The sequence below is a fragment of the Mobula birostris genome, chromosome 3, assembly GCF_030028105.1.
Source record: "Mobula birostris isolate sMobBir1 chromosome 3, sMobBir1.hap1, whole genome shotgun sequence".
Classification (NCBI taxonomy): Eukaryota; Metazoa; Chordata; class Chondrichthyes; order Myliobatiformes; family Myliobatidae; genus Mobula; species Mobula birostris.
In genome coordinates, this window is record NC_092372.1 from 220,437,578 (window position 1) to 220,464,907 (window position 27,330).

Sequence of the window (27,330 nt, forward strand, 5' to 3'; positions counted from 1 at the left end):
GGCCAGGTCATTTGGTGTAGTTAAGGCAGAGATTGATCGGTTCTTGATTGGACACGACATCAAAAGTTACAGGGTGAAGGCTGGGAACAGGGGTTGAGGAGGAGACAGAAAAAGGATGAGCCATGATTGAATGACGGAGCAGACTCGATGGGCCAGATGGCCTAATTCTGCTCCTGTGTCTTATGGTCTTATCTGCCTGCACAACCTCTCCACTAACTGTTCTGGCACTCTAGTTCCCATCCCCCTGCAACTCCAGTTTAAACCCTACCGTGCAGCATTAACAAGCCTTCCCGCTGGGATATTAGTCCCCCTCCAGTTCAGGTGCAAACCATCCCATCCGTACAGGTCCCACCTTCCCTGGGAGAATGCCTCATGATCCAAAAATCTTATGCTCTCCCTCCTGCACCATTTCCCAGCCATGTATTAAACTGTATAATCTTCCTAGTACTAGCCTCACTAGCACATGGCACAGGTAGCAGTCTTAAGATCACAACACTGGAGGTCCTACCCTTTAATTTCACACCTAACCCCCTGAACTCCCCATGCAGAACCTCATCACTCGTCCTACCCATGTCATTGGTACCTACATGGACCGCGACTCAGGCTGTTCACCCTCCCACTTCAGAATGCTGAGGACGCGATCCGAGATATCCCGAACGCTGGCACCTGTGTAGCATACCATCCGGGAATCTCGTTCTCGCCCACAGAACCGTTCCCCTAACTTACAAATCCCCTATCACCACAACGTGCCTCTTCTCCCCTATTCTCTTCTGAGTCACAGAGGCAGGCTCAATGCCAGAGACCTGACCACTGCGACTCTCCTCTGTTAGGTCACCCCCCCCATGACAGAATCCAAAGTGATATACCTGTTGTTGAGGGGTACTCCACACTGACTCCTTAACCCCTTTCCCCTTCCTGACGTTCACCCAGTTTCCTGTGTCCTGCACCTTGGGTGTAACTACCTCTCTTTGTGTTTTATCTACCACACCGTCAGCCTCCTGAATGATCCGGAGTTCATCCAGTTCCTTTTTTTTCATAATTTATTTTTTATTGAAGTTCATCATCAAACAAACATTTCCATAAGGTATATTTCAGATATTGTACATATATATCATATAATCATATTTGCCACAAATCTCCACATAATATTTATCTGAGGTAAACACCTATAGAAAAGAGAGGAAAGAAAGAACAGGCAAAAGGAGAAAACTATGTACAAGTAGGGAGTGATTTTTTTTACAACATATTCATTGATTTGTGAGAATAAAATCAGGCCTATGAGGTGTTAAGTAGTTGAACCATTTTTTCCCAGTATGAATCAAATTGTTCCAACTTATGATTAACAGATGCTGTTATCTTCTCCATTTTGTAAATGTCCATTGCAATTTCTGTTCATGCATTTAGAGTTGGGCTCTCCTGTGATAACCATTTCCTGGTAAGGGTCTTTTACCAGCCACCAGCAGTATATTCATTAAATATTTATCTCTCTTCAACCATTCTTGAGGTACATACCCAAAATATATGGTCTTACTTTCTAAGGGTACTTCACATTTAAAAATATCTTGTAGGGCATTGTGTATCCCACTCCAATAGTCTTTGATAACGGGGCAATCCCAGAAAATATGATAATGGTTTGCATTTTGACTTCCACAATTTCTCCAGCAAACAGGGAGGTTACTATCATGATGGGATTTCAGAAAGGGTGTAATAAAATATCTTATCAAGTTATTCCATCCAAACTCCTTCCATTTCTGTGAACTGGTACACTTCCATTGATACCTCCATATTATTGTCCAGTCTTCCTCAGATATTATTATCCCTCCTTCCTTCTCCCATTTTGTTTTAATGTATGAAGTCAAATGTGTTTTAAGATTTGACAAACCCTTATACACGCTTGAAATTATTCTACTACCGTTATCTGAATTATATGCTTTTCTAAATAGCTCTATCAAACATGTACCTGCCTTGGTTACATTTTGAACTCTCCTATTAACATACTGTCGCATCTGTAGATACTGATAAAAGTCTTGTTTTTCTAATAAATGTTTCTCTTTAAACATTTCAAAACTGAACAGTGTTCCTTCTTTCATTATATTGCAAAGAACTGTTATTCCTTTAGCTGTCCAGTCCTTAAATCTAGCATCCAGTTTATTCAACATAAAATCTGAGTCATATGTACACCATTTAAGAATTGCAATATCTCCCTCTAGTTTATATTTTATAGTAGTTTTCCATATTTTAAGAGTCCATTTCACCCATGGATTATCAATAGTATTTGTGTACCTTTGTAGGTTGTTATCAGCCAAAATTGCCTGTATGGGGATGGGTAGTATCCCCTCTTCAATGTTTTTCCATTGAGCGTCATATGATGGGTTGCACCAACATATCACAGCTCTCAACTGTGCTGCAAAATAATAACCTCTAAGAGAAGGTAGGCCCCATCCCCCCTTTTCCTTGGCTAATTGCAAAGTTTTGAGATTAACTCTAGGCCTTTTACCTTGTCATATATATCTAGATAACATTTTGTTCCATTCATTGAATTGATTCTGATTAATCTCTATTGGTAGGGTCTGAAAGAGATATAATAGTCTGGGCAATATATTCATTTTAATCGATTCAATCCTTGAACTGAGACTAAAAAAAGGAATTAGGTTACATCTTGTTATATCTTCCTTAATTTTTTTATATATAGGCTGATAATTGCATTCTGATAATTTTGCCAAATCTTTTGGCATAATGATGCCCAAATATTTGAAAGACTCTGTTTGCCATGCCCAGGGATATCTACTTCCAATTTCTCTTGGTGGGCTATAGTTATATGAAAGTAATTGGGTTTTATCTGTGTTGATCTTGTATCCTGATAATTGACCATATTGTTCAAAGGATTGCATCAGTTTAGGTAAAGAGTATGTTGGTTGCTCTAGATAGATCAAAATGTCATCTGTGAAACAGGCCAATTTATGCTTTGTCCCTTTAATAGTAATTCCCCTGATATCTTCATTTTGTCTGATGTATTGAGCTAATGGTTCCAGATATAATGCGAAGAGTAGCGGTGATCATGCACAACCCTGTCTCATGCCCCTTTCTAGGGTAAAACTATTTGATAAATATCCATTGATTTTAATCCTGGCAGTAGGATTATCATATAGTGCCTGTATAGTTTTAATAATTGTTTCATGGAAACCAAATCTATGTAAAACTCTGTAAAGAAAATTCCAATTAACCAAATCAAATGCCTTTTCAGCATCCACGCTTATCACTATTGCTTCAATTTTATTTTTTTGTATATGATCCATAATGTGAATTGTCCCTCGTATATTGTCTTGTGTTTGGCGTTGTTATATAAAACCTGTCTGATCATTATGTTTCAGTGTGGGTAGGAACTCTTCTAATCGTTTGGCCATGATGGAGGTAAATAATCTATAATCTACATTAAGAACAGATATTGGTCTAAATGACCCACATTCCATTTTATCCTTGCCTTCTTTCGGTATAACTGAGATTATCGCTTCCTTCCAGCTGGGTGGCATTTGTGCCTTTTTTAGAGCCCAGTTCAGTGTGGGGAGTAAGACAGGAGTTAACTCATTTTTAAATTCTTTGTACCACTCTGCTGTATACCCATCTGAGCCTGGTGACTTGCTTAATTTAAGCCTACTAATTGCAGCTTTTAGTTCAACTTCAGTTATGTCAGCAGTCATCGTTCTATTTTGTTCTTCGCTTAAAGTGGGTAACTCTGGAGAATTCAGGAAAGTGTCAATTTGGGTTATGCTTCCCCCTGGAACTTTGGAATATAGAGTTCTGTAAAACACTTCAAAAGCTTCTTGAATTTCACTTAGCATATTTTTTATCATTTTTGTTCTTGGATCCCTAATTCTATGAATTGTATTTTTTGCTATTTTTTCCTTCAGTTTCCACGCCAGTATTTTCATAGACTTAGATCCACTTTCATAATGTCTCTGTTTCAGAAACATTAAATTTTCCTGATTTCTTGCGTAGCCAAACTATTAATTTCATTCCTAATTTTTGAAATTTCCTCTTATGTATCCTGTGCCAAATTCAATTCATATTTTTTTTCTAGTTCCTTCAGCCTATTTTGTAATTCCTCTAATGTTTTATTCCTTATTTTTTTCTTATATGAAGATATCGCTATAATTTTCCCTCTTAAGACAGCCTTCAGAGTATCCCATAGAATGGGAGGTGAAACCTCTCTATTATCATTGAATTCTAAGTAAAAACTAATTTCTTTTTTAATTCGTTCTTTAAAGTAGGGATCATTGAGTGGACTTAAATTTAGTTTCCAAATAGTATTCTTTGGTTGTAGGTCAAAATCAACAGATAAATATATAGATGTATAGTCACTTACATCTATTGTCCCAATTCCACAGGTGTTTATTTTGTCGTTGTCTTTTCCAAATGTTATGAAATAGTCTATTCTTGTATATACAGAATGGGGGGCAAAATGAGTGTGATCCCTTCTGTTGGGTAAAAGGTCCCCCCGTATATCAATTAAACCAAATGTCCTCAAAAAGTGTATTAACTCTCATGTAAGATTTTTCTATTGGTAGAGTCTAACTTTGGTTGTAATTGTAAATTTAAGTCTCCCCCACATATCAGGAGACCTTCTGTTTCCGTTACCATAATATTAGTAATTTTCTGAAAGAAACTAATATCACTTCCTGGGGGTGCGTATATATTCAATGGAGTAACTGGATTTCCATCTATATTCCCCCTTACCAGAATATATCTGCCCTCCTTATCTCCCATTTCGAATACTTTTTCAAAATATAGCTTGCTTGAGATGAGAATAGCAACTCTTCTCCTATGTCCTGATTTATATGAGGAGAAAAACAAATTAGTGAAGCCCATTCTCTTTAGTTTTCCATGCTCATTATCACTTAAGTGAGTTTCCTGTAAATATACTCCATGGGCTTGTTCTTTTTTCATTTTGGATAGAATTTTACTGTGTTTGATTGGATTTAACAGCCCATTGACATTAAAAGAAATGAATTTTACTTTGTCCTTAGCCATGTGTATTTATCTGTCAATATATCATTGAAATTAGCAGAATAAAACTTAATCAATCTAATCGCTGAACAAATAAGAACCGAGAAACACGAATAATAAAGAAAAAGGCAACGAAGGTGTGATTCCAAGGCTGAGGGCTCCAGCAGATGACCCTGGGTTGAGCTGGAGGATTGTAAACACAAAATACTCTGCAGATGCTGGGGTCAAAGCAACACTCACAGCACACTGGAGGAACTCAGCAGGTCAGGCAGCATCTGTGGAAAAGATCGGTCGATGTTTTGGGCTAGAACCCTTTGTCAGGACTGTAGAGGGAAGGGGCAGAGGCCCTATAAAATGCCCATTGTGTTTTCCCCAATTCCTTCTTCACCTTTCCTGCCTATCACCTCCCTGCTTCCCCTCCCCCACCCCTTTATCTTTCCCCTTGCTGGTTTTTCACCTGGAACCTACCAGCCTTCTCCTTCCCACCCTCCCCCCACCTTCTTTATAGGGCCTCTGCCCCTTCCCTCTACAGTCCTGACGAAGGGTTCTGACCCGAAACGTCGACTCATCATTTCCGCAGATGCTGCCCAACCTGCTGAGGTCCTCCAGCATGTTGTGAGTGAGCTAGAGGAAACGTCTAGCCGTGGGGGATAGCCCATCCTCCCTGTGAGTTGGGGGCCCTCATTACAGTACCCATAAAAGTAAGTGAACAAGTCTATGTCCATTACACAGAAAAGATTTCCTTGTGTATTCCTCCCATATATATAATCTCATTTAGGTGGGGAAAAAGGAGTGAATGAATGAATTAAAAAATTGAGTAAGAAAAAACCACATTATAATAAGTATTTCTTGAAATAGGTATAGCACCGTCTATTTTTGCTTCCGTTTATCTTATCAATACTTTTAAAGTTAGCCAAGCCTTATGGCTCTTCTGGAGGGGGTGAGGGCTGTCTTCGGAAAACTCACAGTCTCTTCCTGATATTCTCTCACCCGTTCCCTGCTTTCTTGGTTCTCTTGCTATTTCCCAAGCAGATCGGGATAACTGCTCAGCCAGGCTTTCCCTCGGTTTGATCATGCTGATGGGCAACCCTCTGTTCCTCATGTCTGTAGTCGCCTCTTCCACTGTCTGATACAGTTGCATACCATCTTCATAAAACACCCGCAGTTTAGCAGGGTACGGATTTTGGAATCTAATCTTTCCTTGCTTTAATATTCGCTTCACTGCAGAGTATTCTTTACGTTTCTGCAGGACTGCAGGGCTGCCGGGGGGTAATCTTGATTGAAGTATATTAATTTCCCATTCAAAAACACCCTCTTCTTAGCGCAGGCCCTTCGTAGAATCTCCACCTTGGTATTGTATCGAAGGAATCTAATTACTATTGAGCGTGGCTTATCTTCTCTGTCTCCAGTAGGCCTCGGGACGAGCGCACGATGCGCCCTCTCAATTTCAAGCCCCATAGTGGAGGGAATCTCCGGCATGTCCCGTAACAACTTTCCTACAAACTCCATCATAGACAATCCCTCCGCTCCTTCGGGAACATTGTATATCCAGATTTTTTCCGTTGTGATCTTCCCTCCTGGTCAATCAGTTTACTTGCTTGTTGACTTAATATTTTTATTGTCTTACTTAGTATCTGTTCCACGTTTTGCACGCGATCTTCCACCTTCTCAATTCACGTCTCTGCCACCGCTATTTTTTGATTGACCTTGGCAAGCTCTGACCTGATATCATTGAGTTGCTGTTTTATATATTTTTGGACTTCCCGTATCTCTTCCAGAATTATTATCATATTTGCCGCTTTGCCTGAACGAGGCCCGTTGTCAGCCTCGCTAGCCTGCGTTCGGGTAGGAGAGCCGTGCACTGCACCTCTCTCGTCCATAGGCTCCACAGTGATGCTTTTTAAAATCTCCATTCTTGCCTCTCTTATCAATTCAGATATTTTCGAAAGATCTTATATTTGATGGATTAACGGGGCAATATATGCGTTTTTCCAGAGGAGCTATTGATTTAAGCTGCCATTCTGGATGATGACATCACTGGAACCCCCGAGTTCGTCCAGTTCCAGCTCCAACCCCTTAACGCAGTTTGTTAGAGGCTGCAGCTAGATGCACTTCTTGTAGTTGTTGTGGTCTCCCTGCCTTCCCACATCCTGCAAGTGTAGCATTGTGCTATCCTGCCTGCCATCTCGTCTCCCTGCCTTCCCACATCCTGCAAGTGTAGTATTGTGCTATCCTGCCTGCCATCTCTACCTAGCTAAGAAGATATAGAGAAGGAAAAAACTTGAGCTTTTCTTTCCTTTGCTTTCTCTGACTGAAGCCTCTCTTTGTGAGGTGTCCCTTTTCTGAGTGAAGCCTTGAAGAGCTAAAGCCTCAAAATCACCACTCTGATTCTGCCCACACAGACGATGGCCGATGTGCTTGCCCTTGCTTTCCTTTAATTTGCTCTTGCTAATCAATCCTAAATGCTGAAGTCACTGGTCAAACCTCTTTTTTACTGTACTGACCCGCTACTGCCTTTTATCCTCGGGCAGAGGACCCGATTGAAGTCCCCTCCATTCAAATTTTCTAATGTCTGGATTGGCCGCTGGTCAAAGCTCTTTTATGTCTATTTAAGGCAAAGGTTGACAGATTCTTGATTGGTCAGGGCATGAAGGGATACAGGGAGAAGGCAGGAGATCGGGGCTGAGAGGGAAAATGGATCAGCCATGATGAAATGGCGGAGCAGACTCAATGGGCCAAATGGCCCAATTCTGCTCCAATATCTGATGGTCTTAGAAGGGGCTCAATAATTTAAAACTGAGGTGCATAGAAATTTTTTATTGGAAGCTCATGAATCTGTGATTCGCAACTACAAACACTTCTAATGAGTTTTAGATCATTGGAAATATTTAAGGAGGAGGTGGTTCGATTGTTATGAAGATAAAAGATGAGCTTTATTTGTCACGTGTGTATTGAAACATTGAAATGCGTTAATCTTCAACATAGGCCGAGAATGTGCTGGGGCAGGCCACAGGTATCACCATGCTTCTGGCACCAACAGAGCATGCCTACAACTCACCAACCCTAACCTGTACGTCTTTGGACTGTGGGAGGAAACCACAGCACCTGGAGGAAACCCATGTGGTCATGAGAGTTTTTGAGATGCGGCGCCCAACGTGTCCTTCTGGCCCTTTGATCCGCACCACCCAGCAATTCCCCGATTTAATCCTAGCCTCATCACAGGACAACTTGCAAAGGCCAGTTACCCTACCAACCGGTACGTGTTTGGACTGTGGGAGGAAACCAGAGCACCCGGAGGAAACCCACACAGTCACAGGGAGAATGTACAAATTCCTTATATACGTCGGTGGGAATCGAACCCTGATCTGTGTATGTGGTGCTCTAAAACCTGGTCTATGTTGTTGGACGATTGAAGGATTAATGTGGATCAGCTATGATCGTGTTGAATAGCAGGCCGGGTCTGAGGGGCTGAGTGGCCTTCTCCTGCCCCGATTATCTTACGATTTCTCCCTTTGTTTCTGAGCTCCACCCATATAACCCCATTTGAAGAATGTTGTGGGACAGCCTCCCTCCTTTCTGTACTAAATGGACAACACTACGCCCACTTACTCACAGCGTCTAGTAACATCCATGCGCCCAGGTACATGGATGGGAGGGTTGGGGAAGGCTATGGTTGGGTGCAGGATGTCAGCATTGAATAGATGGACCGAAGGGCTTGTTTTTGTGTTGCACTGATCTGTAGTGTTCAGCTTTCAACTAAATCGGGTTTCATAGCAACAGTATCATAAAGAGATTTGATTGGCTTTATTTGTCACAGGTACATCGAAACATTCAGTGAAATGTGTCCTTTGTGTCAAATCCACTCAGCAAGGATTGTGTTGGGGGCGGACCCCAAGTGCTGCCAACATGGTATGCCCACAAATTACTAACACGAACCCAAATCTTCAGAGAACCTGGAGGAAATCCAGGCAGTTCATGAACAGAATGGATAAACTTGTTCAGGCAGTGTTGGGAATCGAACCCCGAACAGCGACCACTAATGCTATAAAGTGAATACGCTACCTTGTCGCCAATGTACAAATCCGTGCCCAGTTCTGGATACACACTGGCGGCATCCACTACACTAACTCACATCTGCCACATTAATGGGTGCACTTTATAAAAAATGGTTCTGCCTTAAACTTTACAGTTCGTATCCATGGCAACATGTGAAAAATATATTTGTGGTAAAGTACTGAACCTGACAACTGTATTTGGTTATGATAATGAGATCAATTCACAGTAACAACTTTTACATTGATCTATAGACACACTATAGAAAATAGTTTCACAAAGATTGATAGCTGCAGGCAGAGAATTAACAAATGGTGTCGTCAATACCAGCATTTAGTCTGTCAGGCTTGTCAAGGCAAGAGGCTAGACAGCTCAAATCTCATGTAAAAGATGTTAGCTCCAGCAGTATCATGAAGGATCCCCCACCCACCATGCTCACAGACTGTCTGTCCCACTCGCATCAGGGAGGAGGCTACGTAGCATCCACACCAGGACCACCAGACTCAAAAACAGTCACTTTCCCCAAGCAGTGAGGCTGATCAACATCTCCAACCACTAAGCCACCCCACCACCACTACACCCACAAAACCCAGTGTCGCTGTATGTTACTTGTATCTCTTCATTGTGTTTTATCAGACTGCTTTTATTATATTTATTGTATTTTTTATTGTGTTCTTTATGCTTCTTAAGTCTTTTTAATGCTTCATCAGATCCAAAGTAACAATCATTGTGTTCTCCTTTACACTTTAAAGTTATGCCCTCTTGTGTTAGCCATTTCCGCCCTGGGAAAAGTCTCTGATTGTCCACTCAACCTACGCCTCTAACCATCTTGCACATCACTACCAAGTCACCTCTCATCCTCCCTTGGTCCAGAGAGATCTTCACTCCACAAGACCTCGTACCTTTACCTATGTCGTACGGTGCCGATGTGCACAATGACCTCTGAGTGCTCGCCCTCCCCCTTGAGAACTACTTGGAAATATCCTCGACTCTGGCACCGTCCTATCCTGTCAGGACCTCCTGTCTATTCCCCCAAATGTCGAACCTCTCATCACCACCCTCCACCCTCAATGCTGCTGACTTTGTTGCTACTGCTACTAAAGTCATAGAGTCACAGAAACAGGCCCAACTTTGCCACTTCCACTCTGTCCCTGCCTTTCAACATCCGAAATGTTTCTATGAGGTCCTCCCCTCATTCTTCTAAACTCCCAGGAATACAGTCCAAGAGCGGACAAACGTTCCTCATATGTTAACCCACGGTCCACTCTCCTCTCCTATCAGATTCCTTCTTCCTCAGCACTTTTCCACCTATTATCTCCCAGCTTCTTGCTTCATTGCCCCCCTTCCCCTAACCACCAACCTTCTCTCTCACCTGGTCTCACCTATCACCTGCCAGCTTGTCCTCCTTCCCCCTCTCCCCACCTTCTCACTCTGGCTTCTTTCCCCTTCTTTTCCAGACATGATGAAGGGTCTCGGCCCGAAACATTGACTGTTTATTCCTCTCCACAGATGCTGCCTGACCTGCCGAGTTCCTCCAGCATCTTGCTCAAGACTTCCAGCACCTGCAGAATCTCTTGCATTTGGAATATAGTGGGGGACCTCGGGGTGGTGAGGGTGGAGGTGGGAACGCACAAATACAGTCACGGGGAGAGCATGCAGACTCCACACCAACACCAGCCAAGGTCGTGACTGAATCTGGAACTCCGGGGTTGCGAGGCAGTGGCAGTGCTAAGAAGAAACAAGAATAAATTAGACCACAAGATAGAGGAGAAGAGTTGGGCCGTTCAGCCCATCGTTTCATCCTGGCCGATCCATTTGTCCTCCCAGCCCCTTTATCAGGTCAAAAATAAGAACAGAAAATACTGGAATCACTTGGTAGGTCAGGCAGCATCTGTGGAAATAGAAACAGAACTTCTCACTGAAGAACTTGCAGCTCTATTTTTCTCTCTCCACAGATGCTGCTCGACCAGTGAGTTATTCTGGCATTTTTTGTTCATTGTTCTGATTTCCAGTGTCTGAATTTTAAAAAAAAATCTTAGCCCAACATCAGATCTTATGTTTGAGTGGGACAGTTACCAATATCCAGAAAAACAGAAAGATTGGCATGAAGAACGTTACATATCAAGCCCATGACTTTGCAATTGGCTTTAATGATCGAGTAAAGTCCAGCCATTAATAGTTTAACCATGTGGTAGATGGCCGCGATCTTGCCCAGTCTTGACCCCTTTGAAGGTTACCATGGCAGTTTTGATCGATCCCCATTGTCTGTATCTTGCCCAGAAAACTGGGTTCAAAGCAATTTAGTGGCATATGGTTTGTCTATTGTTTTGCTCCTTCTCAGGACATGTGGCATTTGAGGACTGGATGAGGTCTCAAGGTGCCTCAGTCTAGGAAATGGAAAACTTAGCTTGAACGATGGACCCTCGGGTCTTGGGGCTGGAATTGGTTAACGTGGAGGTCTGGGAGGTACAACAGGCCCCACTGCTGACTGTGGAAGGCTGGTGGTACGTCACTTCTCCACTCACACACCTATCAATGTGCCATCGTCTCCATCTCCTCTTCAACTCGGACTGAACCTGTACACGTACAGTAAAACAAGGCGACAGTGAACAATTCTGACTGTAGCCCCTCCCCAAGGTTATTGCCAATCAATCATACACAAACTGTGCCCCAAACCACGTTCCTTCGGACCAAAGTGCACAACACAGTACACGTAACTCACACACATTACACATTAAGTAATATTACCACTAGTAAATTAACAAATAATAAGGTGCATTTACGACACAAATTACAAAAGTAAGCAGTATAACACTACTGGCACTTCATAAGCGATGAGACCTGGGTGGTGGCAGGGAGTTCAGTAGTCTGTTGGCCTGGGGGATGAAGCTGTTTCCCATCCTAACAGTCCTTGTCCTTATGCTATGGCACCTCTTGCCTGATGGTAGGGGATCAAAGAGATGGTTGGATGGCCGGGAGGGATCATTGACAATGCTAAGAGCTCTGCGTATACAGAGCTCCTGATAAGTATCTCAGGTGGGTGGAAGAGAGACCCTGATGATCATCTCAGCACGTCTCTCAATCCTTTGTAGGGACTTGCGGTCAGACGCCTTGCAATTCCCGTACAAGACAGCTGGTCAGGACTCCCTTGATGGTGCTCCTGTAAAAAATTTGTGAATTTTTAGGGGTGGGGGGGCCATCACTTGTCTCAATCTCCTTAAAAGTGCAGACAGTGCTGTGCTTTCTTGACCAAAAAAGTGGTGTTTGACATCCTGACCATCTTTTCAATAGATCTTCCACAAGGAACATCAGAAAGCTATTCAGCTGATTATATTAGAACATAGGACATTATTGACCCATCAGCCCAACATGTTGTACAGATGTATATAAACCTATTCCATGATCAGTCTCACCCTTTCCCTGCTACACAGCCCCCAACCCTCCACATTTTCATCCATGTGTCTATCTAAATGTCACTAATGTATCAGCCTCATCCACTAACCTGGTAGGGTATTCCACCCACCCACCACTCTCTGTGTTTAAAAACTACTGCTGACTTTGTCCTTATAATGTACTCCACCCCATTTAAACAGACGTCCTGTGGTGTTGGCTCCTGGTATTCTGAGAAAAAGGTGCAGGCTGTCCACTCTCTCTATCCCTCTCAAGTTTAAGTTCCCTCTGCTAGCCTGCAAGTCACCCTTGGGCAGGGTGTAGCACCTGCTGAGCCCCCTGATCAGGGTCACGTGAAGCCACGGGAGCAGGTGGTGGATGGTTGTATGAGCAACTGGTGCAGATCACAAGTCCTGGTTATGTGACCACTGACGCCAGGCAGACAACCTCTGAAGAGTATTGATAATGGCTGGGGTCACCCATCTTGTAAAGACACTGCCCAGAAGAAGGCAATGGCAAACCATTTCTGTAGAAAAATTTGCCAAGAATAATCATGGTCTTGGAAAGACCATGACCACCCATGTCCCTCAACAAAGCACATAGTGAATGAACCATAATAATAATGTACCGTCAGAACCTTATACATCTCCATCAAATTGCCTCTCATCCTCCGTCACTTCAAAGAGCCTCTATCCAGTCAAAATGTCAGGAAAATAACCTTTATGCAGCAGCAACAAACACATTGGAAATCTCTTCACTCAGACATGAAGGATTCTGCAGATACCGGAAGGTCCCGGTGAAGGGTCTTGTCCCGAACGTTGCCTGCTTATTCCACAAAGCTCAAAGTAAATTTATTATCTAACTATGTCTGTGTCATCATTTACAACGCTGAGATTCATCTTCTTGCAGGCATTCACAGGAGAACAAAGAAATACAACGGAATTAATGAAAAACTGCACACACAGACTGATAAACAACGAACGTGGAAAAGGCAAACTGTGCAAATACAAAAGAAACAAATAAAAACTAAACAAATAAATAACAAATTAGGACATACAGAGAGGTAGTTACACCCAAGGTGCAGGACAGACTGGGTGACAGTCAGGAAGGGGAAAGTCAAGTCAAGTCAAGTCACTTTTTATTGTCATTTCGACCATAACTGCTGCTACAGTACACAGTAAAAACGAGACAGCGTTTTTCAGGACCATGGTGCTACATGAACAATACAAAAACTACTGAACTACGTAAAAAACAACACAATACTACACTAGAATACAAAACTACCCAGGACTGCATAAAGTGCACAAAACAGTGCAGGCATTACAATAAATAATAAACAAGACAATAGGCACAGTAGAGGGCAGTAGGTTGGTGTCAGTCCAGGCTCTGGGTATTGAGGAGTCTGATGACTTTGGGGAAGAAACTGTTACATAGTCTGGTTGTGAGAGCCCGAATGCTTCGGTGCCTTTTGCCAGATGGCAGGAGGGAGAAGAGTTTGTATGACGGGTGTGTGGAATCCTTCATAATGCTGTTGGCTTTACGGATGTGTGTCGTGTAAGTGTCTCTAATGGTGGGAAGAGAGACCCCAATGATCTTCTCAGCTGACCTCACTATCCGCTGCAGAGCCTTGCGATCCGAGATGGTGCAATTTCCGAACCAGGCAGTGATGCAGCTGCTCAGGATGCTCTCGATACATCCTCTGTAGAATGTGGTGAGGATGAGGGGTGGGAGATGGGCTTTGCTCAGCCTTCACAGAAAGTAGAAGTGGCACATTGTGGTGATATGGGATTTGTTAGGGGAACGGACAGGAGGTTCTGTGGGTGAGAATGAGATTCCTGGATGGTATGTTGTATCCTGGGTGCCAGGGTCTGGGATACCTCAGATGGAAGAACTCAGCTTAGCGGAAGGGTAAACAGCTAGAAGTTGTGGTCCTCGAAGGTGCCAATGACATGGGTAGGACGAGTGATGAGGTTCTGCATAGGGAGTTCAGGGAGTCAGGTGCTAAGTTAAAGGGTAGGACCTCCAGGGTTGTGCTCTCAGGATGGCTACCCGTGCCATGTGCTAGTGAAGCCAGAACTAGGAAGATTATACAGTTAATATATGGCTAAGGAGTTGGTGTAGGAGGGAGGGAATAAGATTTGTGGATCATTGGGCTCTCTTCCAGGGAAGGTGGAACCTGCACAGAAGGAACGGTTTGTACCTGAACTGGAGGGGGACTAATATCCTAGTGGTTTGTTAATGCTGCATGGTGGGGTTTAAACTAGAATTGCAGGGGGATGGGAACCAGAATGCCAGAACAGCTAGTTAGGGGAAAGGTTGAGCATGGTGCGACAAAATCAAAAAGGGTGAATACAGGACTGAAGGTGTTGTATTTGAACACGTACAGTATACGGAATAAGGTAGATGAACAAGTAGCACAGTCACAGATCGGCAGGTATGATGTTGTAGGCATCACTGAATCATGGCTGAAAGATTATAACTGGGGGCTTAATGCCCAAGGATACACATTGAATCAAAAGGAAAGGCAGGAAGGCAGAGGGGGAGGCATTGCTTTGTTGGTAAAAAATTGAAATCAAATTATTAGAAAGAGGTGACATGGGGTTGGAAGGGGTTGAAACATTGTGGATTGAGCTGAGGAACTGCAAGGGTAAGAAACACTGACAGGAGTTGTAAACAGACCCCCAAACAGTAAGGATGTGGCCTACAAATTACAACGGGAGATGGAAAAAGCATGCCAAACGGGCAATGTTACAATAGTCACGGGGGACTTCAATATGCAGGTAGATTGGGAAGATCAGGCTGGTGCTGGATTCCAGGAGGGCGAATTTCTGGAGTGCCTAAGAGATGACTTTTTAGAGCAGCTCATCGTTGAACCCACTCGACGATCAGCTACTCTGAAATGGTTGCTGTGCAATAAACCAGGATTGATTATGGAGTTTGATGTAAAAGAACCCTTAGGGATAAGAGTTCATAATATGATCGAATTCACCTTGAAATCTGAGAAGGAAAATCTAAGGTCCGATGTATCAGTATTACAGTGGAGTAGAGGGAATTACAGAGGCACGAGAGAGGAGATGTCCAGAATTGATTGGAAAAGAACACTGACAGTAATGATGGCAGAGGAGCAATGGCTGGAATTTCTGGAAGCAATTCAGAAGGCACAGGATATATACATCACAAAGAGGAAGAAGTATTCTAAAGGAAAAATGACACAACCATGGTTAGCAAGAGAAGTCAAAGCCAACGTAAAAGCTAAAGAGAGGGCATATAATAGAGCAAAGATTAATGGGAAGTTAAAGGATTGGGAAGCTTTTAGAAAACCAACAGAAGGCAACTAAAAAAGTCATTAAGATGGTAAAGGTGGAATATGAAAATAAACTAGCCAAAAATATTAAAGAGGATGTCAAAAGATTCTTCAGATACATGAAGTGTAAAAGAGAGGTGAGAGTGGATATCAGACCACTGGAAAACAAAGCTGGAGAGGTAGTAATAGGGAACAAGGAAATGGTGGACGAACTGAGTAAGTATTTTGTATCAGTCTTCACTGTGGAAGACACTAGCAGAATGATGGAAGTTCTAGGTGTCAGGGAGCATGAAGTGTGTGAAGTTACTGTAAACAGAGAGGCACTGTAACTAGATAAGTCACCTGGACCAGATGGTGTACAACCCAATATTTTAAAGGAGGTGACTGAAGAGATCATGGAGGCATTAGCAATGATCTTTCTGGAAGACTGGAAAATTGCAAATGTCACTTCACGCTTCAAGAAGGGAGAGAGGCAGAAGAAAGGAAATATAGTCTGGTTAGTCTGACCGCAGTGGTTGGGAAGATGTTGGAGTTGATTATTAAGGATGTGGTTTCAGGGTACTTGAAGGCACATGATAAAATAGACCATAGTCGTCATGGTTTCCTCAAGGGAAAATCTTGCCTGTCAAACCTGTAGGAATTCTTTGAATAAATAACAAGCAGGATAGACAAAGGAGATTCAATTGATGTTGTGTACTTGGACTTTCAGAAGGGCTTTGACAAGGTGCCACACATGAGGCTGTTTAACAAGCTATGAGCCCATGGTTTTACAGGAAAGATTCTAACATGTATAAAGCAGATGCTAACTGGCAGGAGGCTAGGGGTGGGAAAAAAGAGAGCCTTTTCTGGCTTGCTGCCGGTGACTAGTAGTGTTCCACAGGGGTGTGTGTTGGGGCCGATTCTCTTCACATTACACTGTATGTCAATGAGCTGGATGATGGAATCAATGGCTTTGTTGCAAAGTTTGCTGAGGATATGAAGACAGATGGAGGGGCGGGTAGTTTTGAGGAAGTAGAGAGGCGACAGAAGGACTTAGATTAGGAGAATGGGCAAAGAAGGGGCAGATGGAATACAGTGTCAGAAAGTGTATGGTCATGCACTTTGGTAGAAGAAATGAGAGGGTTGACTATTTTCTAAATGGAGAGAAAATACAAAAAAACTGAGGTACAAAGGGACTTGGGAGTCCTTGTGCAGGATTCCAGAAAGGTTATTTTGCAGGCTGAGTCTGTGGTGGGGAAGGCAAATGCAATGTTAACATTCATTTCAAGAGGACTAGAATATAACAGCAAGGATGTAATGTTGAAACTTTATAAAGCACTGGTGAGGCCTCACTTGGAATATTGTGAGCAGTTTTGGGCCCTTTATTTTAGAAAGGATGTGCTGAAACTGGAGAGGGTTCAAAGGAGATTCACAAAAATGATTCCAGGGTTGAATGGCTTGTCATATGAAGAGCGTTTGATGGCTTTGGGCCTGTATTCACTCTAATTCTGAAGAATGAAGGGTGACCTCATTGAAACCTATCGAATGGTGAAAGGCCTTGATAGAGTGGATGTGGAGAGGATATTTAAGGTCCCCCACCACCCAGGATGTGCCCTCTTCTCACGGTTACCATCAGGAGGAGGTACAGAAGTCTGAAGGCACATACTCAGCGATTCAAGAACAGCTTCTTCCCCTCTAGCATCCACTTTCTGAATGGACATTGAACCCATGAACACTACCTCACTATTTTTTTATTTCTATTTTTGCACTACTGACTTAACTACTAAATACATTATATTCTGTATTCCTGTACTTCCTATATCTAATAAAGTGGCCACTGAGTGTATTTTTGTGGGCTTTGCTGTTGTAGCCTATTCACTTCAACGTTCAATGTGTTGTGCATTCAGAGATGTTTTTCTGCACACCGCTGTTGTAAAGCATGGTTATTTGAGTTACTGTCACCTTCCTGTCAGCTTGAACCCATCTGAACATTCTCCTCTGATCTCTCTCATTAACAAGGCGTTTTTGCCCACAGAACTGCTGCTCACTGGAAGTGTTGTTATTTCTTGTGCTACTCTCTGTAAATTCTAGAGACTGTTGTGCATGTAAATCCCAGGAGATGAGCGGTTTCTGAGATAGTTAAACCACACTGTCTGGCACCAGCAATCATTCCACAGTCAAAGTCAGTTAGAGCACATATCTTCCTCATTCTGATGTTTGATCTGACCAACTGAACCTCTTGACTATGTCTGCATGCGTTTAAGCATTGAATTGCTGCTATATGATTGGTTGATTAGATATTTGCACTAAGAAGCAGGTGTACAGGTTTACCTAATAAAGTTTCTACTGAGTGTAGTTACTTTAACCTGCAAGTAATCACATTTTCTGCTTTGTGTTTTGTTAATTTTGGATGATTAATTTACAGCTCCTTTGACTGATCTTTTATTTGTCCTTGGGCCAATCTTTTCTTACTTGCTTGTCACTTTACCATGTCCTCAGTGTGGTAGTTATCATCATTACTCAGTCTGACTAATTGTTAATCTTATTTAAAATAAATCCAGACTATTAACAACTTAAGTTCCACAACTGCTGTGCTGGTATTTGAACCCGTGTTTCTGGATGTTCACAAGTTGGAAGTGAAACAACACTGTGTGGGGAGAGGATCACAGGAGCAGTGACGAGGGGGGAGCAAGCAGGCACGGGGAGAGCTCCCCCCTCGTCACTGCTCCTGTGATCCTCTCCCCACACAGTTGTTGAGGGAAGAAGGCGTGGCAGAAATCCCTGTTCTCCTCCAGTAAAAGATGCTTGCAGCCTGCAGTAGCCAGCAGACCACTTCTCCAGATATACTCAAAATGGCGGAGGAACTGGCAGGTCAGGCACCATCAATGGAGAGTAATAAATAGGCCACCCTCTGGACCGAGACCCTTCTTCACGACCATCCCCATCCATCCTACTGGTCTCAAAACACTTGCTCATACAGTACTGTGCACATATGTAGAGCTTTTTGCACAGTCCTGTATTAATTTTATGTATTGCACCATACCGCTGCTACAAAAATAAACAAATTTCATGGCATATGTGAGTGATGGTAAACCTGATTTTGATATGGGTCTCTATTGTGGACTGAGAGTGAGAAGAGGTCAGGGAGAGGGGAGGGAGCGGGAAGCACCAGAGAGACTTTCTGTGATGATAATAAAGCAATTGTTTGGAATCAAATGACCTCTCCTGGTGTCTCCGGGCTGGGTGTGTCTGCACCCGCGCCATTCCTCCCACCCCTGGCACTCCTTCTCTGCCACCTGTCCCACGCCCCTCCCGTGGTGCTCCGCTCCCACCATTCCCAAAATCCTTTGCTCCTGCCAGATTTACCAACTTGTCCTCCACGTTGACAAATACAGTACTGTGCAGAAGTCTTAGGCACCCTACTGTATTTGTCAACGTGGAGTGGAGAGAGTGTGTGTGTGTGTGTATACGTGCATGTGCGTGTAAGACTTATGCACAGTCCTGTGTATCCCAACTGGACTTGGGTCTACTTTGTTAGTATGCCACCAAAGACTCTACCAAATTTCCACAGATGTACAGTGGGCAGCATTCTGCCTGGTTACATCACCGTCCAGTGTGAAGGCTCCAACTCATGGGAAGAAAGAGGCTGCAGCCAGCTCCATCACTGCCACTAGACTCCTCACCTTTAAATACTTCTTCGAGAGGCAGAGCCTCAGAGGGACTGAGGACCCTCACCTCTTCTCATTACTACCAGTGGGGGGTGGGGGGAGATTTGGAGCCTGAAGACGCACTCTCAACAATTCACAGATAGTTCCTCCCCCTCCACCATCAGCTTTCTGAATGATCTATAAACACTACCACAGCTTTGGACTACATATTAGGTTTGGAATTTATCGTAATTTTGTGCCATCGCACAGTACTGCCTCTGCAAAACAACAAATTTCACGCCATATAAATCAGTGATAATAAAACTGTACATAGTTGGGTGTTCATGATCTGTGTAATATCTAAAAGAAAATGGATTAAGTGTGTTGGGATAATAATAGAAAAACATCCCGTAGATTGGAAAATCTGTCAGCCTGGTCCCAATGTGCCAAGGGTGCAGGGTTATCGACATTTTCGTATACAGTCCTTCCAGTAAAAAAAAATCCCTCCCCACCCCTCTTCTTCTATTCCCCACCCTTGTCTTTTACCTCTTCTCACCTGCCTATCACCTCCCCTGGCTCCTCTCCTCCTTCCCTTTCTTCTCTGGTCTAGTCTCCTACAAGATTCCTTCTTCTCCAGCCCGTGACCTTTTCCACTCATCTGGCTTCACCCATCGCCTTCCAGCTAGCCTCCTTCCCCTCCCCCCCATCTTTTATTCTGGCATCTTCTCCCTTCTTTTTCAGTCCTGACGAAGGGTCTTGGCCTGAAACGTCAACTGTTTATTCATTTCCATAGATGCTGTCCGACCTGCTGAGCTCCTCCAGCACTTTGTGTGTGTTGCTTCAGTAGGAATGTATTAGCGGCTCTATCGAAGTGTCTGGGGTTAGTGTGGCTGTTGCTTTATCCAGTGACTGTCGTTCTTGGCAGGCTGAGTCACTGTTGACAGAGGGAAGTTCCACTTTTAAATGTTGACTACAAACATTGTACACAGGGAAGTGAGGGTTTCAGACTGGGAACGGGCATTTGCACAAGGGAGTTTTAACCCGAAGACGAACAACCCAGGGTTGTCCAGACCAGCTGTTGAGCGACAGCTGAGGTGGACTTAGAGGGGAGGGTCAGTGACTGCAGAGAGCAGACATGACTGAGCTCCAGCGTATAATCCTGGCACTTCCCTCCCCATCATCAGTAGTATCTACACGAGGTGCTGCCTCAAGAAGGCGACGCTTATCAAAGACCTTCTCCATCAGGGCCATGCCACCTGCTGACACCTATCACCGGGCAGGAGGTACAGAAACCTGACGTCCTACAGCACCATGCTCAGGAATACTTCCACTCAGCCAGTTCAAGTTTAAAGTAAATTCATTATCAAAGTCCATATACGTCACCATACGCTACCCGGAGTTCATTTTCTTGTACGCATTTACAGGAAAATAAAGAAATACAATGGGATTTGTGAAAAACTACATGTAAATAAAGACTGGGAAATGTGCAAGCTATGACAAATAGTGCAAAGAGGAAACCACACACAAAGACAGTCAAACAGCAAATGTGTCAAAGCAGACGAACTGTCAGATATAATTTAATTACAATAAATAAATAAGCAGTAAACGAATTTGAGAACATGAGTTGTGGAGTCCTTGAAAATGAGTCTGTAAGTTGTGGAATCAGTTCAGTGAATAAAGTTATCCCTCCGGTTCAGGAGTCTGATAGTTGAGGAGTAATAACTGTTGCTGAAGCCGGTGGTGTGGGACCTGAGACTCCTGTACCCTCTGTCTGATGGTAGTAATGAGAAGAGAGCATGGCCTGGATGGTTGGGTTCTTGAACCACTGGCATGACCCTAATCCTTACTCAGCGTAGCAACCCTGTGACCCATGAACTATGGCTTTATCCTTATGTTTTATCTTGTACAAATTCTATTTTTCTTCTGAATGTTCCATCTCTGATGCTATGTGTCTGTGATGTTGCTGCAAGGGTTTCCTTAAATCTGCGCATACATGTGTTTGTGCAGATGACAATAAAGTTGACCTTGAATCAACCTTACAACACAGGAGACCATTTGTTGAGCCTCCTGTGTTATAAAATTGTCCTGATAAAAGGATCTCGGCCCAAAACGCTTACTATTTTTATTCATTTCCATGGATGCTGCCGGCTCTGTTGAGTTCCTCCAGCATTTTGTGTGTGTTGCCCATTTGGCGAGTTCTGCCTCCCCCAGCTCTTGAAGAGTGTGATCTGATTAATCCCATTCGCTCGCCAAATTCCCATAACACTTCCAATTTTTCTCCTTCGGACATTTATCTAATTCCCTTCAAAAGTTTGCTGAATCACATACTGCCGACATTTTAGTCAGACCACTGCAAAAAGGTCAAAGTAATTAAAAGTATGTGTATGTCACCATATTCTACCCTGAGATCCCTTTTCTGACAGGCATTTACAGTAGAACAAAGAAATACAACAGAACCAATGAGAAATTACATAATGACTGACAAGCAACTAATGTGCAAAAGATGACTAACTGTCCACATACCAAAAAAATTATAACAATAAGTAAATAAATAATACTGATAAAATAATAATAAATAAGTAATAAGCATTCTCTTTCCTTGCCTCTCTCAATAACCTGGGTTTTATCCCATCAATGTCTGGGGACTTATCCACCTTAATGCTCTTTAAGAGACCCAACACTATCTCCTCTTTTACCTTGAAATGCTTTAGCATATTAATATGTTCCACACTGACCTCCCTATCCTCCATATTCTTCTCCTTGGTAAATACTGAAGCAAAGTACTCATTAAAGATCTCACCTATACCTCTGCATCCAAGCAAATGCTCCCCATTTTATCCCTCAGTGGCCCCACCCTCTCTCTAGTTATCCTTTTGCTCTTGATGTATATATAGAACACCTTGGGAATTTCTTGCCAAGAAAATCCGAATGCTACTTGCCAGGGACTTTTTGTGGCCCCTCCTGGCTTGAAAAGGAGACCAAGATAGAACATAGAACAGCATGGCACAGTACAGGCCCTTCAGTCCATGATGTTGTGCTGACCCTTTAACCTACTCAGGATCAATCTAACCTTTACAACAGGAATTCCGCAGATGCTGGAAATTCAAGCAACACACATCAAAGTTGCTGGTGAACGCAGCAGGCCAGGCAGCATCTCTAGGAAGAGGTACAGTCGACGTTTCAGGCCGAGACTCTTCGTCAGGACTAACTGAAGGAAGAGCTAGTAAGAGATTTGAAAGTGGGATGGGGAGGGGGAGATCCGAAATGATAGGAGAAGACAGGAGAGGGAGGGATGGAGCCAAGAGCTGGACAGGTGATTGGCAAAGGGGATATTCCATGATCCTCTCATATCCCTTTTGCCAAACACCTGTCCAGCTCTTGGCTCCATCCCTCCCCCTCCTGTCTTCTCCTATCATTTTGGATCTCCCCCTCCCCCCCCCCCACTTTCAAATCTCTTACTAGCTCTTCCTTCAGTTAGTCCTGACGAAGGGTCTCGGCCTGAAACGTCGACTGTACCTCTTCCTAGAGATGCTGCCTGGCCTGCTGCGTTCACCAGCAACTTTGATGCGTGCTGAGTGAAGTCTAACCTTTCCCTCCCACAGAGCCTCCATTTTTCTTTCATCCATATGCCTATCTAGTGGTCTCTTAAATATCCCTAATGAATCTGCCTCTCCACCACCGCTAGAAGTGCATTCCACACACCCACCTCTGTCTGTGTAAAAACTCTCTCATCTTCTGTCTCTCCACTCACTAGCATCTTTACTGCTGGAAAGTCATGGCTTCAGGAGTTCCCCTCAGGGACAGAACATAGCACAGGCCTTTTGGCCCACGATGTTGTAGAGGCCTTTTCGGTCTACTCCAATATCAGTCTCAGCCTTTCCTCCTGCTTCATCATCGTCAGCATCACGAGCCGAGTCGTATGACATCATCATATGTGCCATGCCATATGACATCATCATTACATGCCATGTCGTATGACGTGGGTGATCACGGTCTTACTCATCACCATGACTGTTCTTGGCAAATTTTTCTACAGAAGTGGTTTGCCATTGCCTTCTTCTGGGCAGTGTCTTTACAAGATGGGTCATTTCCCTCAGCCATTATCAATACTCTTCAGAGATTGTCTGCCTGGCGTCAGTGGTCACGTAAACAGGACTTGTGATGTGCACCAGCTGCTCATACAACCATCCACCACCTGCTCCCGTGGCTTCACATGGCCCTGACTGGGAAGGGTGGGGATAAGCAGGTGCTACACCCTGCCCAAGGGTGACCTGCAGGCTAGTGGAGGGAAGGAGCACCTCACACCTCCTTTGGTAGAGACGTATCTCCAGCCTGCCTTCATTCCCTCCTACATAGTTTTCCATTTTTGTTTCATTCATGTGCCAGTCTCTTAATAGATGTCAGAAGTTCGACACAGAGGAAACAAGCTGTAGTTTGTGTGCACATTTGGCATATGTAGGACGGTCTCATCTTACCTCACCATTCAGGAAACAGTACAGGACAGCCACAATAAAACCCTATGGAGAACAAAATGAGAGTAATCTGTCACTGAACAAAATAAGCACTGCTGTGCAAAGAATTAATCACACGAACCCAGTAACGAACAAGCAGAATGTCTCCACATCCATAGTTCAAATTCCAGGTCAACAAGATTCAAGAATGCAAGAGATTCTGCAGATGCCGGAATTCCAGAGTAACGTAATGAACGAACGAACACACACACACACACACACGCACAATGCTGGAGAAACTCAGCAGGCCAGGCAGCATCTATGGAGCTGAGTAAACAGTTGAGATGTTTCACGCCAAGACCCTTCATCAAGACTGGAGAGGAAGGGTGAAGATGCCAGAATAAGAAGGTGGGGGAAGAATGAGGTGAAGGAGGACAGGCTAGAAGGTGAAGCCACGTGGGTGGGTGGGGGGGGGGGATGAAGTAAGAAGCCTGGAGGTGATAGGTGGAAGAGCTAAAGGTCTGAAGAAAAATGAATCTGATAGAAGAGGAGAGTGGACCATGGGAGAAAAGGAAGAAGGAGGGTTAAATAGGGGCCATGCACAATCCTGATTTGATGGAGACAGCCGTGAGAAGCACAGAGGAACATCTGGTAAAACTTCTGAAATGCCCGCTTCGCTGCTGCTGCTACCGTGTGATCGAGAATCTCCAGAGGGGAAGGCCCCGAATTCTCGACTTTGCCTATTGCCTGTTGCTGGGGCCGGGGTCGAAGCGTCGGCAGACGTGGTGCTCGGTGTCGGAGGGCTGGTCGGTGGCTCGAAGTTTTCGGACGGACTCAAGAGTCGGCTGTGGTCGGGTGCTTCCAGGGTGCTGTATCGGCAAGTTTGCAGCGCTGGAGGTTCATGGCAGGGAGAGAGTTTTTCTTCCTTCTACCATCTGTGTGAGATGATGGGACTTTTGAGAGACCTTGAGACTTTCTTTTTTACTGTGCCATGGTCTGTTCTTCATCAAATTACGGTATTGCTTTGCACTGTTGTAATTATATGTTATAATTATGTGGTTTTTGTCAGTTTTTCAGTCAGTTTGTCTTGTGTTTCTGTGATATCATTCTGGAGGAACATTGTATCATTTCTTAATGCATGCATTACTAAATGACAATAAAAGAGGACTGCGTGTCCTCATAATCTAATCTAATGAGATGAAGGTGATAGACAGGTGAGGAGAAGAGAGGAGTTAAGAGGAGAACCAGAGTGGGGAAGAGGGAAGGGGAAGGGGGAAAAACACTGGAAGATGGAGAAATTGATGTTCATGCACTCAGGTTAGAGGCTACCTAGATGGAATACAAGGAGTTGCTCCTACTAAGACGTGATGTACAAATAACTGCTGAGTTAATTGTACATTGCGATTTACAGAATTAGCTTACATAGATTCAACCAGAAACATTTGTGCTCCATGGATGCTGCCTGGCCGGCTGGATATTCCCACTGTTTTCTCACATTGCTTGTGCACCTGCCATTAGATGAATGGACAACAGCTCAGTGGAGCAGGGGGTAGTGCTGCTATCTCACACATCCAGAGACCCCGGTTCTGAAGAAAAAAAATGAATCTCAGGCGCTGTCTGTGTGGAGTTTGCATGTTCTCCCTGTGACTGTGTGGGATCCCCCCTCTCCCTGAGTACTCTGATTTCATCTCACGTCCCAAAGATGTGGCTGTTGTAATGCGTAGTGGATTGCGTAATGCTGCTACTGCACCAGACCAGCGGGTTCAATTCCTGTTTCTGTCTGTGTGGAGTTTGCACGTTCTCCCTGTGGCCATGTGGGCTTATTCTGGGTGGTCCAGTTTCCTCCCAAATGTTTCCGATAGTGGGAGAGTGTTTGTCCAGAGCGCTCAGCCTCACAATAGAAGAATGTCCATTTGAAACAGAGATGAGGAGGAATTTCTTTAGCCAGGGGGAGGTGAATCTGTGGAATTCATTGCCACGGATGGCTGTGGAGGCCAAGTCATTGGGTATATTTAAATCAGAGGCTGATAGGTTCTTGATTAGTAATGGTGTCAAAAATTACAGGGAGAGACTAGTGGAGCCTATTGGTTTCTAGTTGTTCTCCTGTGTCTTATAGTTCTACTGTCTAATCAACAGCACATAGAAGGAAACAGGAGGTTAAAGTTAGACAAGTATGGAGTTCCCAGAGGGTTTCAGGGCTGAAAAGGTTGTCAGAGGAAGACAAATATTCCAGTGAAGGAGGTGATCTATGATGGGTGGGATCAGTTTGGTGTTCAGGTGAGAACGGGAAGTGGGTAATGGGGTGTGAGCCTTACCTGAAAGGATCCGAGGGCAAGATCAAAGGTCACCTTTATCTCTGGTCTGAAGCTATCAGGGAAGAATGCAAACACGATATAATTGATTCCGAACAGGGGTATCAGGAGAAGAGTCGACTTTGACAGCCTCCTGTTGAAAGACAATTCACACAGTGAACCAGCAGCTTCGGCCGGGGTTCTGGCGAGTCACGAGTCTGTGCCAGTATAAACCTGCGGCCACTGGAGTGCCGGCAAGTCCCTCAGCAATCTCAGGGAAGTGCTTATACGAGACGAGGAACCCTTGGACTGCAGAGACTCACTGTGCTGTTGGTGACTACCATCAGGATGTACACTCATTGGGGCTTATCACCAACAACAATGAGAGGGGAGGTGGAAGCACTCGAGGCCTGGTGCCAGGCAAATAACTTCTTCCTCAATGTCAACAGGACAAAGGAGATGTTATCGACTTTAGGAGAACCCTCAGCACTCGCATCTCTCCCCCCTGCCCCCGCCCCCAGCTTTATATCGACAGCTCAGTAGTGGGGACTGTGAGCAGTTTCAAACTCCTGGGGGGGGGGGGTGCCTGGAGGAATACTCACCAGTACTGCTGGCTGGATTCACACAGTCCAATGTCAGGGGAGTGCAACTTCTGTATCAGTATGCGGATAATGCACACGAAGAGAATGAAGTTGATCTAGAGAGGGGAAAGCATGTTAGAACTGGGGACCCAGGAATGGTGTCCTATTAGCTGAGCCCTTATCTATAATCCCCAGCTGGCTGGGGCACTCAGTTCTGGAGGGGGGGTAAGAGAGGAGGTGGGGGGAAGAGAGGGGGGTGAGAAAGGGGGTGAGAGGGAGAGGGGGAGGGGAAGAGAAGAGGGGGGAAGGGGGGGAAATAACATGTCAGTTTAGAGTTCTAATGAGATACCAACCTGAAACTTTCACTCAGTTTCTCAATGCTACTCGACCTGCTGGGTACTTTCCTCATTTTGTTTTAATTTCAGACTTTCACCATCTGCAGTATGCTTTTTCATAACATACAGCAGTACAGCACAATACAGGCCCTTCGGCCCACAATGTTGTGCCGATCTGTTACCCTACTTTTAGATCAATCCTACACTTCCTCCTACATCGCACATGTCCCCCCCATTTTTTTCATATCCTAACAATTTCTTATTTGCCCCTAACGTACCTGCGTCTGCTACCATT

The 27,330-nt window shown here is 44.1% G+C and overlaps 2 protein-coding genes across 5 annotated transcripts in view; one reads left to right on the forward strand and one right to left on the reverse strand.

Moving 5' to 3' along the window:
• sec22c (SEC22 homolog C, vesicle trafficking protein) overlaps positions 1 to 13,289 on the forward strand; it is a 106,780-nt gene extending 93,491 nt beyond the window's left edge. For 2 of the 3 annotated variants that reach the window (XM_072254185.1, XM_072254187.1), the window contains exon 8: positions 10,567 to 10,653. Coding sequence is in view for 1 of the 3 variants with exons in the window: in XM_072254184.1 (XP_072110285.1) it covers positions 10,567 to 10,746 (180 nt within the window). In the remaining 2 variants the exon portion in view is untranslated. Of the gene's footprint in view, positions 1 to 10,566 lie in introns of all 3 variants that reach the window. The other variant, XM_072254184.1, reaches the window with a different exon arrangement.
• Positions 8,812 to 27,330, reverse strand: part of vipr1b (vasoactive intestinal peptide receptor 1b) — a 75,234-nt gene continuing 56,715 nt past the window's right edge. Inside the window, exons 10-14 of one of the 2 annotated variants that reach the window (XM_072254181.1) lie at positions 26,722 to 26,816; positions 26,144 to 26,273; positions 23,853 to 23,894; positions 11,587 to 11,633; positions 8,812 to 10,785 (exon numbers count right to left, since the gene is read on the reverse strand). In XM_072254181.1, the coding sequence (XP_072110282.1) occupies positions 10,698 to 10,785; positions 11,587 to 11,633; positions 23,853 to 23,894; positions 26,144 to 26,273; positions 26,722 to 26,816 (402 nt within the window). In that variant the 3' untranslated portion in view covers positions 8,812 to 10,697. Of the gene's footprint in view, positions 11,634 to 23,852; positions 23,895 to 26,143; positions 26,274 to 26,721; positions 26,817 to 27,330 lie in introns of both variants that reach the window. The other variant, XM_072254180.1, reaches the window with a different exon arrangement.